Source organism: Ovis canadensis, chromosome 14 (genome assembly GCF_042477335.2).
Source record: "Ovis canadensis isolate MfBH-ARS-UI-01 breed Bighorn chromosome 14, ARS-UI_OviCan_v2, whole genome shotgun sequence".
Classification (NCBI taxonomy): domain Eukaryota; kingdom Metazoa; phylum Chordata; class Mammalia; order Artiodactyla; family Bovidae; genus Ovis; species Ovis canadensis.
Genome location: NC_091258.1, coordinates 68,003,030 through 68,022,127, shown reverse-complemented (window position 1 = coordinate 68,022,127; position 19,098 = coordinate 68,003,030). Strand labels below are relative to the sequence as shown.

At 40.9% G+C, this 19,098-nt stretch overlaps 1 protein-coding gene across 1 annotated transcript; it reads right to left on the bottom strand.

Annotated features, from left to right (window-relative positions):
• Positions 1-1,304: 1,304 nt before the first annotated feature.
• Positions 1,305-4,812, bottom strand: LOC138418244 (ribonuclease P protein subunit p20). Its single transcript, XM_069549321.1, has one exon. The coding sequence runs from the start codon at positions 1,996-1,998 to the stop codon at positions 1,576-1,578; it is 423 nt and encodes a 140-aa protein (XP_069405422.1). The 5' UTR covers positions 1,999-4,812; the 3' UTR covers positions 1,305-1,575.
• Between the last annotated feature and the right edge of the window lie 14,286 nt (positions 4,813-19,098).

Sequence of the window (19,098 nt, the reverse complement as noted above, 5' to 3'; positions counted from 1 at the left end):
ACCTTACAGCTGGAAGGTATCAATTATGTATGCTTTAAAAATACAGATAACATAAATAATACAGAAAACTTTGGTGGAATATACATTTTTGTCTCAATACACTGTCTAAATAAATCTATTTTCTTAAAATGAGACTATTAATCTCAAACAAAACTATTTTAAATCAGCAACACAAAAAATAGTATTAAACATATCTTTCTAATAGACAAATAACACAAGTAAAGTAAACATTTTGGCATTTAGTGTTTTCATTTGGTGGGGCATAAGATGTTGCATAGAGAAAACTTTAAATCTATTATAAGCAGCCCACTATTATCCAGCAATTATTCACTTCTGATTTCTTATTAGTGGTGCCTTGAAAGTAAATATTTTTGTGGATGGACTTCTATATTTTACCTGTTGGTGCAGACTTTTTTTTTTTTTTTGGTGTAGACTACTCATGACATAACAAATAGACTAGGTGGCATTTGTTTCTCCAGCAAATATGGATTAATTTGGGACCATGCAACCATGGCGAGTCATGATAAGTTCTCGAATGGCAGGGAAAGTAGAGCACTTTCTAGAGAGGAAAAAGAAGTCGGTGTGGGGAGCGGGGGTGGGCTACAGTCAACAAAGCCTGCTGCTTTCATTGGCTGAGTCTTTACCTTTTTTTTCCTCATTGGGCTCTGCTATCTTTTTAGGGTGTGAGAGAACCCCCTTCAGGTCCCCCGACTCTATTTAGTTGAGGTTGCTGTTTATTCTTCGTAATATTTCCCATTTTGATCAAGATCTTTCTTGTCTCTTGATGGGTGGATGGATGAGAGGTAGAAACTTCTAGCTATAAAGTAAATATATATCCTAGGGATGTCATGTACAGCCTGGCAACTCTTATCAATAAGATTATACTGTACATTCAAACATTGCTGTGCTGTGCTTAGTCACTCAGTCGTGTCCAACTCTTTGCAACATTGTGAACTGCAGCCCACTAGGCTCCTTTGTTTGTGGAATTTTCCAGGCAAGAATACTGGAGTGGGCTGCCATGCCCTTCCTTCTCCAGGGGATCTTTGTGACCTAGGGATCAAACCCACGTCTCCTGCATTGCAGGTGGATTCTTCACCTGTCGAGCCATCAGGGAAGCCCACTGGCAGATATCTAGAAACCAAATAATTTGAAAGGAAATATAAATAGATCATTTGACCAAACTAAAGAAAGAACACAGAGATGGTTAGCTACATTCTTTATGTTGATTTTCCAAATACTAAATGTTGAGGATAACTGATCATTGTTCTTAACGTCTCATTTGTTAATTGGTATACATAGTTCACTTTATTTATTTATTTATTTTTTTAACTTGAAACTTTTTATTGTACAGGACAATGGCTACAGACCACAAAGATCCAGGAAGACCCACTGCTTGGGCCCAACAAAAGACGGTATTTGCCCTCTCAATTCAGAGTTCTCTGGGCTGCCAGGGGATGGGCTTTTTCCTACATGGGTCTGGTTGAAGATCCATGACAGTACTCAGGACAAGAAGGGCCACATCTGAGCCCCAGCTGTATGGGGATGGGTGGATAAGGTGGGACAGCTTCATCTCAGTTACTTGGGCGTGACCCTGAAGACACGGATGTGGATGGCAGAGTTGTTGCGGATCCGGGTCAGCGGCTCTCGGGAATCAGTCTCCGGTTCCAGCTCATCGACAAGCTCCACGGTGGAGGTATTGGCAGCCACTTGCAAGGACCCGAAGCTGCCCGCCTGCAGTTGTAGGGCAATGTTGATGGCCCGGTTGATGGCCAGGCCCAAGCCGTGAATGTAGATCTCACTGCATGCGTTCTGACCCCGCGCCCCTCCGTCCAACAGCTTCTGGCAGCGGGCCAGCTGCGCCTTAAAGTCAGTCTTCATGTTGACATAGATGTCATTGGGCCTCCGGGGCAGGCGGTGGGGAAGCCGCTTCCGCAGGGTGTACTCCACCGGGTCCAGATCAGCCTCGACAGTCCCGCGGGGCTCTCGGTTTTCGGCCATGCTGTGAGCCCTCCGGGTTGCATGTGGTCTTCTTCAACCCAGGCGGGCTTCCCGGAGGAAGCCGATCGTCCGGAGATCGGCGATGCTGCCAGCGGCGGCCTTCGTCGCGATGGTCGCGGGTCACTTGCCGGGGGCTGCCTGGGAGCACCCCCCGGGACACTCTCACCAGCCCCCCACCCCCGGCCCGCGGCAGGCAGGGTCCTACATAGTTCACTTTAGAATCCAGCAACAAAATTGGACCCATTTCTAGATTGTTACTTTCAGATTCACAGCTGCCAACCCACAGACTGTGTGCAACCGTCTCCGTTCCTCCACCCCCTCAACAATCCTTCTTATCTCTGACCATCTGATAATGGCTGTCCTCAGAGGTGTGAGCTGATAGCTCATTGTGGTTTTGATTGGCATTTTCCTGATGGTTAGTGATGTTGAGTACATTTTCTTGTTCCTGTTGGCATGTGCATGTCTTCTTTGGAAAGATGTCTGTTGAGGCCCTCTGCCCATTTTTTAATTGGTTTGTTTATTTGTAAGAAGCCTTTGACTGTGTGGATCACAATAAACTGTGGAAAATGCTGAAAGAGATGGAAATACCAGACCACCTAACCTGCCTCTTGAGAAACCTGTATGCAGATCAGGAAGCAACAGTTAGAACTGGACATGGAACAACAGACTGGTTCCAAATAGGAAAAGGAGTACATCAAGGCTGTATATTGTCAGCCTGCTTATTTAACTTCTATGCAGAGTACATCATGAGAAACTCTGGGCTGGAAGAAGCACAAGCTGGAATCAAGATTGCTGGGAGAAATATCAATCACCTCAGATATGCAGATGACACCACCCTCATGGCAGAAAGTGAAGAGGAACTCAAAAGCCTCTTGATGAAAGTGAAAGAGGAGAGTGAAAAAGTTGGCTTAAAGCTCAACATTCAGAAAACGAAGATCATGGCATCCGGTTCCATCACTTCATGGGAAATAGATGGCGCCGAAACAGTGGAAACAGTGTCAGACTTTATTTTTCTGGGCTCCAGAATCACTGCAGATGGTGACTGCCGCCATGAAATTAAAAGACGCTTACTCCTTGGAAGGAAAGTTATGACCAACCTAGATAGCATATTCAAAAGCAGAGACATTACTTTGCCAATAAATGTCCATCTAGTCAAGGCTCTGGTTTCTCCAGTGGTCATGTATGGATGTGAGAGTTGGACTGTGAAGAAAGCTGAGCGCCGAAGAATTGATGCGTTTGAAATGTGGTGTTGGAGAAGACTCCTGAGAGTCCCTTGGACTGCAAGAGATCCAACCAGTCTATCCTAAAGGAGACCAGTCCTGGGTGTTCTTTGGAAGGACTGATGCTGAAGGTGAAACTCCAGTACTTTGGCCACCTCATGTGAAGAGTTGACTCATTGGAAAATACTCGGATGCTGGGAGGGACTGGGGGCAGGAGGAGACGGGGATGACAGAGAATGAGATGGCTGGATGGCATCACCGACTCAATGGACATGAGTTTGAGTGAACTCCGGGAGTTGGTGATGGATAAGGAGGCCTGGCGGGCTGCAATTCACGGGGTCGCAGAGAGTCAGACACGACTGAGCGACTGAACTGACTGACTGACTGAAGATGACTTATAAGCAGGTACATACAAGCCAGTCGTAATATGCCACATCAACACACAATTCTTATAAAAACAAGTCAGGGAGTCAGGTTTTCTACCAGTTAACAACAAATTCACAGATGCTGAAGAAAAGTGAGGAACAATTTACATCAGGATGGATGTTCTACTTTCGACTCTTGCATTAGGCCTGATCTGTGCTGCCCAAGATGAAGGAGACGTAGACCTGGAAAGGAATATGTGGGCCCTTGGAGAGGTAACTGTTTAAATATATGTGGTACTGTCTGCTGTGGACACGCAGGTGTATGTGTGTGTAGTGCTGGGTACAGAATTCAGAGTTTTATCTTGACTTGCCTCTATGGCAAAAATCAAAGCACTAGATTTGTGACTGAGCTCATCATGGCTTCCCTAGTAGCTCAGTTGGTAAGACCCAGGTTTGATTCCTGGGTCAGGAAGATCCCCTGGAGAAGGGATAGGCTACCCACTCCAGTATTCTTGGGCTTTCCTGGTGGCTCAGCTGGTAAAGAATCTGCCTGCAAGGCGGGAGACCTGGCTTTGATCCCTGGGTTGGGAAGATCCTCTGGAGAAGGGAAAGGCTACCCACTCCAGTATTCTGGCCTGGAGAATTCCATGGAGTGTATAGTCCATTGGGTCACAAAGAGTCAGACACGACTGAGCGACTTTCACTTTCATCACAGTAAGTGGTGATGGTAAGCCACTAACCCACAATCTCTTATCCTATAGCAGCATCACTGGTGGCTTAGTGGTAAAGAATCTGCCTGCCAATGCAGGAGACATAGGTTTAATCCCTGGGTCAGAAAGATTCATGGAGAAGGAAATGGCAACCCACTCCAGTATTCTTGCTTGGAAAATCCCATAGACAAAGGAGCCTAGTGGGTTGTGGTTTGTAGTGTTGCAAAGAGTTGGACACAACTGAGCATGCATGCACACAAACTCCATTCTACATGTAAGTGTAGAATCTTCCTTAATTTCATGATCCTTGTTGTATTTTTAGCTTTGCTCCTGAGCAATGCAATGAAACAAAGTCTTTTCTTATTCTGTGGTTGGGGTTGGGGAGTTTCCTGCAAAGAAGTGTGCACAGAGCAAAGGGTTTCCTAATATAAGTCAATATAAATGTTCATTTTAGTGGGCTGGAAACTGGAGTACCATTTACTTGGCTGCCAACAATAAAAACATGATAAGTGAAAATGGACTACTTAAGAATGTACTTCCATTTTATTATCGTGTCATCCAATGGTGATCTCAGAATCACCTTTTAGCGAAGGTGGGTAGTTCATTGCAGAGAGCAAAATGCAAAATAGTTTAAAGAGGCAAGAAGAGATAGAAACACACAACTATGAAGATCTGGAAACAAAGGAGATAGCATTTGGGTTGAGATTTTTATTTTTCAGACAGAGAGTCAGTGCTATGTGAAGGACAAATGTGCAAAGATGCCAAAATGGGAAATCACATAGTCTGTTTTTGTCAACACTGAGTGCTTCCTTATGACTGGCCAGAGAGTATGGAGACAGAAATTGAAGCATGAGTTATGCTGTGAGAGGGACATAGAATATTATGAGAATAACCATGGAGAGCTTCATTCATGTGAAGGAAACTCTTGTGGGTTTGAACAGAGGATTGAGACAACATGGAAATCAAAAGAGAAACCCAGAAGGAGAACAAGGAAAGGCTATTGTTCAGAGCTGGCTCTAGCAAGGGAGTCAGCCACCATCACCTGCATTTAGCAGAGACTCAAAGGCACGCAGAGTGGGAGAGCTCCCTAAAAGAAAAATAAGGAAGGCTTCAGGTAAGCCATGATGGGAGGATGTTGGCCTGGGGCACTAAAATGGGTCAGCAGGTGAACTGGAAGGGGAGGGGGGGTGAATATCTGGCTTTCTCCAGTTGGCACTTAAGTGGGAAGTCAGGGCAAAAATGATCAAATTATTAATCAAATCCTGGCAGTTTGGGGCCAATTATTCCAGAGTTTATTGTTGGCTCCCTGCACTGGTTACTAGAGATGATGGTAGAGACGTGTAGGGACTGGAGCATATCAGGAGGAACACAAAGAGGAAACCTCAAATCACCATGACGCTCAAAAATTCCATTGAATTGTGTGGTGTGGCCTGCACAGTTTGACAGCGTATCTGAGATTGCCAAGAGCCAACTATTGCGTCTGGCTTCTACAGTTTTAATGATGTGGATATAGATGAGCATGTTGATGACCCAGAAGAAAAGGAAAGAGGGGTAAACACACATAGAGAGTTTTGATTTAAGCTATGCCCAATTAGAATGAATAGGACTCGTGGTGATGGCTTGGTAGGCACTCAGGAGAACGGTGGTACAGACAAAAAGACCCCGGGTAACTCTGTATGTATACAAAGCTGCTTTTACAACCTATATCATCCAGAAAATATCTGTCTCCAAAGGATGACATGAAATGTGGTATCAAAGTTAAACATGATATTCAAAATGTTGACCAAGGTCAAGGGTGTGAATATCAAATCTATTGGATTTTTCATGTGATAATGAGTTAAGAAGGTGACCGTGAAAAGCAATGAATTTCCCATGAACCCAACACAAATTTGAAACATATGGAAAAACCCCAAAACTTCATCACTTGTAAACATATCTTATTGATTTTAGATATATTAATTAGGTTTACCTGCTTTGTAATGAAACAAAATAGAGTATACTGGGAAATTATAATGGAGCTTGTTAAAGAAATTAATGATTGACAGTTCAGTAGGAGGAGAGGGTGCGAAATGTTCCACTCTTCTGTATTTCTGGCCTCCATATGGAACTTTCAGAGACTGGATTCTTGAGAATTCTTGAGAATCTTAGAGTAGAGAATCAGGTTTTCTGAAGAAGGTAGCATTCAAATACTAACACCCTATTTCTAGCATATTGGGACTTCCCTGGTGGTGCAGTGGTTAAGATTCCATGCTGCCAATGCAGGGGGCACGGGTTCAACCCCTGGTCAGAGAACTAAGACCCCACATACTGCGTGGTGCAGCCAAAAGGTTAAAATAATAATAAAGAAAAACTTATGTAGTATGTTACCTAGGACGTGTTGGGCCTATATGAAATTTGCATGTTAGAGGGCATTTTTTCTTAAGAGTATTAGATCCCAGCTTGTTTATCCCCCAAAATGGCCACAAGCCAACAACCATGCACTTGGCTTCAGCTTCCTCTGGTTTGACAGACTCCATAGACATCCCCTGGAGAAGGAAATGGCAACCCACTTCAGTATCCTTGCCTAGAGAATTCCATAGACAGAGGAGCTTGGCAGGCTACAGTCCATGGAGTCCCAAAGAGTTGGACAGGACTGACTAACACACACACACACATAGATAACTCCACAAGTTACCACTTCACAAACTGACCTGGTTGACCAGATGTCCCTAGATTGCATTTTAATATCTGGATCTATATGTTTTAATATTCTAAATTTTCTGTAGAACACGGTATTCAACTGTTCTGGCACATAAAAAGAATTGTGTGTACATATAGTACATGTGTGTGTGCTGACTCATTTCAGTTGTGTCTGACTCTATGCAACCCCATGGACTGTAGCCCAGCAGGCTCCTCTGTCCAATGGGCTTCTCCAGGCAAGAATCCTGGAATGGGTTATCATGTCCTTCTCCAGGGGATCTTTCCGATCCAGGGGCTGAATCTGCATCCCTTGTGCCTCCTGTGCTGGCGGGTGGGTTCTTTTCCACTAGCGCCATCTGGGAAGCCCCATACAGTACATACATAAATGTGAAAATGTAAGCACAAGGCCATATGGGCCTCCCTGGTGGCTCAGATGGCAAAGAATTTGCCTGCAATGCAGAAGACCCGGGTTCGATCCTTGGGGCAGGAAGATTCCTTGGGGCAGGAAGATCCTCTGGAGAAGGGAATGGCGACCCACTCCAGTATTCTTGCCTGGAGAATTCCTTGGACAGAGGAGCCTGACTGGCTATAGTCCATGGGGTTAAAAGAGTTAGACATGACTGAGTGACTAACGCTTTTCACTTTTCAGTGAGACTGTTCCACTTTCCTCAAGGTAAGCACAAGTACTATCGAGATTTAAAACATTACATGGATAGCAACACAGAAGCTGCAAATACTAGAAAATAATATGAAAGTACGATTAACTCTGTCAATAAATTTGGAAATTTGGGAGATATGGACAAATACCTAAGAGTTAACTTACCAAAAGAAAGATATTTGTGTCATAGATCATACATAGACAATACTCCTCATGATCAAATTGAAGAGTGGGTAAAAATTATTTCATAAGAAATTCTAAAGAATGCTTAATGGTGAAGTATGGCAAACACTTCAGAAACAAATAATATATACAAACAACTGCTGAGGATAGAAAAAGGGAGAACATTCCATTAATCACATTATGAGATTAGCATGACCTTGGTAGCAAAACTTATAATGAAAAGGACAATAATATGAGATTATTTCAGGAACCAAATGAAAAGCAATCCATTAATATGATTGTAAAAATCGAGTCCACAATATGCAAAAAGAATCAAGCATTTGGCCATAGAATTATCCTTAACTGGAAGGTAATTTTAACATTTGAAATTTCATCTGTATGATTGCTCACAAGGAACAAAAATATATTGTCACTTCAGTGTATGCAAAAAAATCGTGTGACAAAATTCACTGTGTACTTATGATACAAATGTTTAGTTATGTAGCACTAGGAAGGAATGATCTTGTACCCAGACAAAAATATTCACTACGGCAGCTGTTCAGTTGCTAAGTCATGTCACACTCTTTGTGATCCCATGGATTGCAGCACACCAGGCTCCTCTGTCCTTCACTATTTCCTGGAGTTTGCTCAAATTCATGTCCATTGAGTTGGTGATGCTATCTAACAGTGGCAGTAGTATTATATTAAAGGCTGAATACTGAAAGCTTTTCCTTTGAGATCGGCTGTGAGTAAAAATAAATCTGCTTCATCACTTCTATTTTTCATGTTTTCAGATTCCCTGAACTCTTTTTTTTTTTTTTGCCCAGCAGCATGGCTTTTGAGATCTTAGCTCTCTGACCAAGGATCAAACCCATGCCCCAGCAATGGAAGCAGAGTCCTAACCCCTGGACCACTAGGGAAGCCCCTCCCTGGGCTATATAGTAAAGAAAGAAGCAAAAAATTAGAAAGAATTACTTACCACTATCTTTTATCATTAAAAGATTCCATAAATTTTAAGAAGGGAACTGATGGAATCATTGGTTAAATGATTAGAATTTTTAAGAACAATTTTTAAGAGTCCTGAAGAGTCAGAACAAAAATCTTTTGGATTTCTATAAGCCAGCATGAAAAATTTAAAATACAATTTAAAAAATAGCATCTTTTACAAACCATGAAAATTTGTTGAACCTAGGAATTAGTATATAATAAGAAATGTACTAGAGAAGGAAATGGTAACCCACTTCAGGAGTCTGGCAGGCTATTGCCCATGAGTTAGCAACATGACTTAGCAACTAAACAAGAAATGTACAAAACCTCTAAGAAGAAATGATGTTATCAATTAAGGTAAATGTGACTCAAGTACTCTAAAAATAATATTATTTCCTATTCCTGCCCTGTATTATTTTATTATTCACAATATAGTTTACAAAACTGTATCTGTCACACTTCCTACACTGTGTTTTGACATTTTTATTTTTAACATCTATTTGAAAATTCCAAACCATTCCATGTATTGGCTAATACTTCTCCTTATTTTATGCTTTACTTTCACTTTTCACCTTTATACTCTACACCTTAGTTGATATTTATTTACATTTGATATCATGTCAACCCACTCCAGTGATCTTGCCTGGAGAATTCACAGGCAAGAATATCATATATTGTGAATAATATAATGAATAATATATTGTATATTATAATTTGAAACAAAGGATATTATAAAAATAGACTGATGCGGGGAAAAACAAAAGCAAGTATAACAGTATAAGATTGTAAAAATGAGAAATGAAATGAACCTGAGAGGCAGGCTGCTGTTGCTAAGTCACTTCAGTCGTGTCCGACTTTGTGTGACCCCATAGATGGCAGCACACCAGGCTTCCCTGTCCCTGGGATTCTCCAGGCAAGAACACTGGAGTGGGTCGACATGATATCAAATGTAAATAAATATCAACTAAGGTGTAGAGTATAAAGGTGAAAAGTGAAAGTAAAGCATAAAATAAGGAGAAGTATTAGCCAATACATGGAATGGTTTGGAATTTTCAAATAGTTGTTAAAAATAAAAATGTCAAAACACAATGTAGGAAGTGTGACAGATATAGTTTTGTAAACTATATTCTGAATAATAAAATAATACAGGGCAGGAATAGGAAATACTAGAGAAAAATAATGAAGAAACAAAAAATATCTATGGAGGAAAGGAGAAATAGTGACAATATCATGAGAAAGAAGATAAAATACAATCATATCAAACAGAAAATTGATGGAGGATTAAATTTGAAATTTAAAAGAAAGGAAGTCTCTGTAAGGAAGCTTAGGATGGGGAATGGGAATCTTGAAAAGATTTTCATACCTCTCTCTTCTCAAAACTGAGTATCTCAGATCCTTATTAAAAGCAGCCGGCCTCTGCCAAAAAAAGGAGGATTTTTGGAAAGGCTGGATCTGACCAACAAAGCCTCCCAGGGGGGCTCCTTGTCACCTGCTGTCTCCAGCACTGTGTTGGGGTCATCCTGATGTGCCCAGAGGGGCAGCAAAGTGCTCCCCAGATGCAAAATGATTCTCATGGTAAACTTACTAGGATTATTGATGAGGAGACAAAGTCATCATCTGAGGATGTAATTGCCCCCCCGCCCCCACCGTTGAACTACATTAAAAAGTAAACTTTAGAAAATTAGAAATCAAAGTTAGCTGCCACTCTGCTGATAGACACTCCCCCAGGACGTGCTAAAACCTGGCCTCAGAGCAGCTCTTCAGAGCGGAAGTTCACTTTTCCGGTTCCCCTGCTGTGCTTCCTCTTTCAGGGCTTTCTGCCCGCCAAGAGCTGCTAGCGCCTGGGAAGCGTAATTGACATAGAACACTGTGTAAGTTTAGGGCTGTAAAGTCTGCAGTCCACGGGGTCGAGAAGAGTGGGACACAGCAACAAAAGTTTAAGATCTACAGTGTGTTGTTTTGATGCGGGTGTTCGTTGCAAAATGATTACCATGATAAAGTTAGCTGACATCTCAATACCTCACAGAATTAGCATACTGTTACTAATGAGAACATTGGAGACCTACTCTCTTAGCGACTTTCACATACACAATACAGTACCGTTAACTAAAGTAAGCTCCAATACTTTGGCCACCTGATGGAAAGAGCCGACTCATTGGAAAAGACCCTGATGCTGGGAAAGACTGAGTCCAGAAGAAGGGGGCGATAGAGATGAGCTGGTTGGATGGCATCATCAACTCAATGGACATGAGTCTGAGCAAACTCCAGGACATAGCGGAGGACAGGGAAGCCTGGTGTGCTACAGCCCCTGAGGTTGCGGAGAGTGGGACATGACTTAGCAACTGAACAACACCTACTGTAGTAACCGTGCTGCCCTTTAAGATCCCCAGAATCTATTCATTTACGAAATGGAAGCTCATACTCTTTAACTCAGATATCCCCATTTCCCCCACACCCCAGCCCCAAACAACCACCAATCTGATCTCTGCTTTTGTGAGTTCGGCATATTTAAATTCCACATATAGGTGAGATCATACAGTATTTGCTTTTCTCTGCCTAGTTTGTTTCACATAGTATAATGCCCTCAAGATCCATCCACATTGTGGCAAGACTTTCCTCATTTTTTTAAATTTATTTTTTTTATTGAAGTATAGTTGATTTACAATGTTGCGTTAATTCTGGTGTATAGCAAAGTGATTCCATTATACACATACATACTTTCTTTTTTATGTTGTTTTCCATTACGGTTTATCCCAGGATATTGAATCCAGTTCCCTGTGCTCTACAATAGAACCTTGTTTACCCATGCTCTGTGTAATAGTTTGCACCTACTAACCCTAACTGTCAGTTCATCCCTCCCCTTCTTCAGTTTTTAATAACTGATAATAGTTCAACATAGAGACAGGAAAAAAATATATATATACACCACATTCTATTTACACATTCATCCACCGATTAACACAGAGCTGGTTTTGGTATCTTGTTCAATTGCTAAGTCTTGTCCGACTCTTCGACCCAATGGACTGTAGCACACCAGGCTTCCCTGTCCTTCACTATCTCCCAGAGTTTGCTCCAACTCACGTCCATTAAGTCAGGGGTGCCATCCCATCATCTCCTCCTCTGTTGTTCCCTTCTCTTCCTGCCTTCAGTCTTTTCCAGCATCAGGGTTTTTTCCAGTGAATTGACTCTTTGCACCAGGTGGCCAAAATATCGGCGCTTCAGCTCCAGTATCAGTGCTTCCAAAGAATATTCAGGACTGATTTCCTTTAGGATTGACTGGTTTGATCTCCTTGCCTTTCTTTTCTTTCTTTCTTTTTTTTTCCCCTCCTTGCTTTTTGAGAGTCTCTTGGGTATATGAATAATGCTACAAAAATGGGGTACATACATCTCTTAAAGATGGTAATTTCATTTCCCTCAAAATAAACCCCAAAGTGGGGTTAATGTGTTATGTGGTTTGTGTTTACTCAATGTGACTCTTTGAGACCCTATGGACTGTAGCCCTCCAGGCTCCTCTGCCCATGGAATTTCCCAGGCAAGGTTACTGGAGTGGGTTGCCATTTCCTACTCCAGGGAATCTTTCTGACCTAGGGATTGAGCCCACATCTCTTGCGTCTTCTGCGTTGGCAGGTGGATTCTTTACTACTAGCGCTACCCTGGGAAGCCCTCTGTCTAATACATAGTAGTGTGCATATGTTAATCCCATTCTCCTAATTTATCCGCCCTCTCCCTCCCCTTTGGTAATCATAAGTTTTATTTCTATGTTAAAGTTCAATTTTAAAAGCTCATGGAGAAAATGAAATTTCTTCAAAGGAAAAGAATCACTCATTTCACTTGCACCAGGGAAAATTGGAAGTCAGGGGGAAAGTGAACTATTATGGGTTAAGCCCATAATCCTATGCCTGGGCAAAGCGGAATACATCAAACATTCTGAGCAAAGATCGCTCAGATTGCTCTATGTCACTTTCATCATAACCCTGAAGACTTAAGCAAACAATGAATTGACCGAACAAAGGCTTCAAAACAACACAAGCTGAAGATGAAGAAAAATGGTGCAGAACAAAGAAATGTGCAAATTCCATCTATTTCAAGCAAACGTTGCAGGAGAGTAGATAGGAACGTGTCAGGCTGTGTTTAATAAAGAATTATTGAAAATGGAGGGACACATTTCATTGACATTATCATCACATAGCGTATTGAAAATTGCAAATATATGAGCACAGCACTCGTGGGATTATTATCATGGATAGATTCACACAGACATTGAAAGATACCTCCTGCAGTTCGCTGTGTACAAGGGTGACAGCCCCAGCACTCCTGATTCACTTATCCTGCTCAAATTATTGCTTTCCTTTTAAGAAAGATTTATTTTAGTGAAATATTGTTTACTTACAATGTTGTGTTAGCTGCTCGGATAATTTATAGCCCTATCATGTGCATTTACATTTTTTTAGAGAACATTGCATATGATCTCCCCGGTAATTATATTTTGCCTGTGTTAATCACCCATGCATGCCCCACTCTTTTGAGAGCTTAGAACATGTCTAATGCCTAAACATGTTATATCTATTTGTTAAATAGATAAATGACTTTCCCTAGAGCAGTGCACATTAATAGAAATATAAGGTGGGTCCCAAATGTAATTTTAAATCTTCTAGTAGCCGCAGTTTAAAAAAAAAAGAGTAAAAGAAAGCAGATTGTTTAATGATATGACTATACTACGTTTCGCTTAATCCAAATTATTATAATAGAAACAAGTAATCAATATGAATTAGGAAAATTATCAATGGGATGTTTATGTACTCTTCTTCCTTTTGAGACTCAAGTCTGTGTGTATTTTTAATTTACATTTCATCTCATTTTAGCCAACTAGCCCCATTGTAAGGGTTCAAGAGCCACGTGGCATTTTCTTCTTTATATAAGTCATTCCAGAGACTCCTACATTGCCTGCGGGCTTCAGGTCATCTCTTCAGTGTTCTTCGAGAAAAGGCCATTCTCATCTTTGAAATGGAAGAAATGCATTTGGAAACAATTTTGTTATTTTTCATCAGCACAAAAGGGCAGATCATCGGATAGCAGGAAGAAATGATTCCGTTCATTCTCTTCAGGCTCCAATTTTTCTCATGTCTATAAAACAGATAAAGGGTAATGAAGTTGTCTGAGAAATAAAAGAAGACAAAGCAACTGACTAGCCAAAGAATGATGTGGGTGGCTTGGATTTCACGAGCCGGCCGGGGAGAGAGGGTGAGGCTGTGAATTGAAGGGTCACCATGTAGAGACTGGAACACGCCATGAGGCTCACAAAGAGGAGATCTCGAATCAAGATGACACTCAAAAATGCCATTGAATAGTAGTAGTGTTCCAACTGGTTAGTTTGGCAATATAGTGTGGAATACCCAGAACCAACAGTTGTGAAGTTGAGATTGGCTACTACTGTTTTGATGATGTGGATATAGATGAGCATGTTGATGACCCAGAAGAAAAGGAAAGAGGGGTAAATACACGTAGAGAGTTTCGATTTAAGCCACGCCCACTTAGAATGAACAGGACTGATGGTGATGGCTTGATAGGCACTCAGGAGAGCGGTGGTACAGATGGAAAGACCCCGGGTAACTCTGTGTGTGAACAAAGTTGCTTTACAACCAACGTCATCCAGAAAATGTCGTACTCCAAAGGATGACATGACATCTGGTATCAACTTGAACATGATGGTCAAGACATTGACCAAAGTCAGGTGTATGAATATGACATCAATGGGCTTTTTCGGGTGAGGCTGAGTTATGCAAGTGCACATTTTTAACTTGAAGAGGACCGAGTTCCCCATGAGCCCAATACAGATCTGAGACATGAAGAAGAATTCCAAAATTGCATCACTTGCAAGCATTATCTTAATCCTGTTTTGCGGCTTTCATTAGGTCAACCAGACTTCAAACAAAGCAAAATAGATTATATCCTGAAATTATAAATTATAGGGTCTGTTCAACTTTTCTGTATTTCAGACCCACATATGGCTCTTTCCGAACTGGATGACAAGGATTCTTGAGAATTTTTTGAGTACAGAATTCAGTTTTATGAAGAGGGTGTAATTCAAATACTAACATTAATTCTAGTATATTACCTATGGCATGTTGGGCAAATTTAAAAAAAAAAGACAAATTTTAATTTGCATCTTTGAACTCATTTTAAAGAACATTGATTTACTTGGCTGCACTGGATCTTAATTGTGGCACGTGTGATCTAGTTTCCTGACCAGGGATTGAACCCAGGCCCACTGCACTGGGAGCACAGAGTCTTAGCCACTGGACCACTAGGGGAAGTCTCTAGAAGGCATTTTTGATACATATATTCAATAGAATTATTTTTGTGTGCATACTAAGTAGCTTCAGTCGAGTCCGACTCTTTGCCACCCCATGAACTGTAGCCCACCAGGTTTCTCTGTCCTTGGGATTCTGCAGGCAAGAATACTGGAATGGGTTGCCCATGCCCTACTCCAGGGGATCTTCCCTACCCAGGGATCGAACCAGTGTCTCTTTGTCTTTTGCATTGCCGGTGGGTTCTTTACTACCGGAGCCACCTGGGAAGCCCCAGTAGAATACTACTCAGTCATGAAAAAGAATTGCAGCAACCTGGATGGACCTAGAGAAATAAGTGAGAAAGAGAAAGGCAAATCCCACATGACATCACTTACCTGTGGAATCTAAAACATGCAAAATCCAATCTATCTATGAAACATACACCAACTCAGAGACATAGAGAACAGCTTGTAGTTGCCAAGGGCTGGGGGAGAGGAATGGATTGGGGGTTTGAGATTAACAGATGGAAACTGCTATATATGGATGGATAAACAACAAGGTCCTACTGGATAGCACAGGAAACTGTATTCAATATTCCGGGCTAAACCATAATGGAAAAGAACAGAAAAAAGAATGTTTGAAAGATGATATGGGGAATGCAAATGAGAGACAATGGTAAGACAGAAAAGCTGTATACAGACTGGTTCCAATTTGGGAGAAATTGCTCATAGAAAGAGAAAAAACAGAGGTATAGGGAGCGTTTCTCTGCTAAAAAAGATTCCCTCCAGGAAGTGGGATTCAAGAATTATTTTTAACTCTCCAAGTTTTTTCTGTTTTTAATTGACCAAATATAATGAATGTGCTATCCACAGGGACTTACCTGATGGTCCAGTGGGTAAAGAACTTCACCTTCCAGTGCAGGAGGTGGGGGTTTGATCCCAGATCAGGGAGCTAAAAGCTCACATGCCTAACGGCCAAAAAAAACCCGAAGTGTAAAACAGAAGCACTGTCAAACAAATTCAGTGAAGACTTTAAGAATGGCCCACACATAAAAACAAATCCTAAAAAAAGAAAACATATGCCCAAATATATATAATATTTCTTGAAAAAAGAAAACACTTTTTCCTAAGAGTATTGAATTGCATTTTGTATCTGAACCCATACGTTTCAATAGTCTGACATTTCTAGAGAATGTTACACTCCTAAAACCTAGAGAGAATCATATATATTTGAAGTTCGTGTTTAGAATTTTAATGACATTATATAATACTTCTAAGACAATTACCACTTAGAAATTCAACTCAAGAGTCTTCCCTGGCATTCCAGTGGTTAACACTCTGTGCTTTCAATGTAGGGGGTGCAGGTTCAATCCCTGGTCCCGGAACTAAGATCCTATATGCAGCGCGGAGTGGCTTCCCACTCCCAACACGAATCATCTCATATAGAATTTTCCAAGTGGACAATTTGCCTCCTGCTGCCTTTGTCCCATAGGCCAATTGCATTTCTCAGTGACATTTTCTGTTCTTAATAGTAAGCACTACAGAGTTTTGGCATCTAATGGGTGCTGCTAAACATTTTACAATGTAAGGCTCTCTTCCCACAATACGGACTTTTTTTTTAGCCTTAAATAGCAGTCATACTGTGGCTGATAAAATCCAAACTAATCAATATTCCATATGTATTGCTGACTGCACAATATCTCCAATCCATATCTTCTTGTAAACAATTTTATGTGCTTGTTACAAAACCAGAATTAGTCAGCTTACAGATAGAGTGTAAGAATGGTATGACCTCCATTAAGGCTGACGTTCACATTCAAAAGGTTATTACCTCATTCATGTTTCTTGGAATTTGGAGTTTCATGATTTCCGATTTCCCGGGCTTTGTAATAAAGTAAGAAAAAAATCAGAAAGAAATTTTTATCACTATCTTTAATCATGAACAGAATCTATACATGTTTAAAAGGAAACTGATAGAAACATCAGCTTCATTTTTAGAATTTTTAAAACTGACATACAAGTTTACTGGAAGCAAAGTCAGTACAAAAATCATCTGAATTTCTGTATTCCAGTAGGATAATTGTTTTAAAACGAAATTTAAGGAATGATACATCTCAACAGCATAAAAATTTCCTGAACCCAGGAATAAATATATATTTAATAGAAAGTATGTAAAGCCTTTAAGATAAATGATGTTATCGAGCATTTTTCAATGAAAATGAGTCTACTGTAATTCAATTTGAGATAAAAACTTATATACATAAAAATAGAAAGATGCTGGGATAAACAAAAGTAAAGATAAGATTACAAAATAGTAATTAAATGAAACTGAGAGGCATTGCATTATATCAAATGTAAATAAATATCAGTTAGGGTGTAGACGATAAAGAGACCCAAAAAAGCATTACAAAAGAGGAGGTATTTGTCAAGTGAAATTGTTTGGAATTTTAAATAGCTTTTAAGAAACAAACAAGTCAAAAGTACACTGTAGAAAATATGATAGAGTTTTAAAAGGAAAATGAATTGTAGACAGTGAAAGAGTAATGAACAGTTGTTCATTATTTAAGAAATTTAAGAAACATTATTTAAGAAATACTGAAAAAGGAAAAGAATAAAGTATAAAAAACAACATACCTGAAGGGAAAGAAATCGTGACAATATTGTGAGAAAGAAGATAAATATATTCATATTAAGCAAAAAATTGGCAGATTATATCTGAGCAAATAATGAAGTATCTGTAAGGAAGCTTGGGATTGGGAGTGAAACTATTGAAAAGATTTTTAGGGACTTCCCTGGTAGTGCAGTGGTTAAGACTCTGCGCTGCCCATTGCAGAGGGCATGGGTTTGATTCCTGGCGGTAGAACTAGGCTTCCACCTCCTCCTCAAGAAAATTAAAAAAGGATTTTATACCTCTTTCCGGCTCTCAAACCGGAGTGTCTCAGATCCTTACTGAAAGCAACTGGCTTCCCCAAGAATGTGAGGCATCTTGGAAAGGCCGGGTCTGACCCGCAAAGACTATATATGAGGGATGGGATGGCAGAGCGTCTCCTCCCAGCGGGTCCCCTTGTCACCTGCTGTCTCCAGCACCCGTTTGTTGAGGTCATCTTGATGCACCCAGAGGGGCAGCAAGTTACTCTCTCAGATGCAGAATGATTCTCCTGGTAAACTTATTAGGTTTATTGACAACAACGCAAAGGCATGATCTGGGGATGTACTTTTCCCAGGTTGATCTACATCATTAAGTAAACATCAGAATCTAGACAAGTGATCAAAGTTAGTCTCCACTCCCTGATGGAAATTCCCCCAGCACCTGATAAAAGCCTGCCTCAGAGCAGCATCTCAGAGGATACGTTCACTTTCCCAACTCAGCCTTCTCTTCTGAAGCTTGTTTTTTAAAACATCTTTTCTGACACAAAGCAATATAGAACATGGGCTTCCCCAGGAAGCTTTTCCCAGTGGTAAAGAACCCGCCTGCCAATGCAGGAGACATAAGAGACCCGTGTTCGATCCCTGGGTCGGGAAGAGCCCCTGGAGGAGGGCATGGCAACCCACTCCAGGATTCTTGCCTGGAGAATCCCATGGACAGTGAAGCCTGGCAGGCAACCGTCCATGGGGTCCCAAAGAGTCAGACATGACTGAGCTGGCTTAGCACAGCAGCACAATATATAACATTGAGTCAATTTAAGGTGTGATGATTTGAAGCAGTTATATATTGTGAAGCGATTATCACAATAAAAGTTGGTTAACGTCTCAATACTTCACATAAGTGCCATAATTTTCTGTGCGATAAGAATATATTTAAGATCAGCTCGCTTAGCAACTTTCAACTGAACAATACAGTATTGTTAAGTATGCTTTACTGTGCTGTCCCTTAGATTCCTCCAAACTGTTTATCTTAGAACTGGAGATGCATGGCCTTTGACTAAGATCTCTCCATTCCCCCCACACCCCAGACCCTGACGGCTGCCCTTCTGCTGTTTCTATGAGTTTGGATGTTTTAGATATCACTTGTAAGTGAGATCATACATTT

Excerpts from the sequence above, each read along its gene's own strand:
- LOC138418244 (XM_069549321.1), bottom strand. The coding sequence starts at position 1,998 with ATGGCCGAAAACCGAGAGCCCCGCGGGACTGTCGAGGCTGATCTGGAC.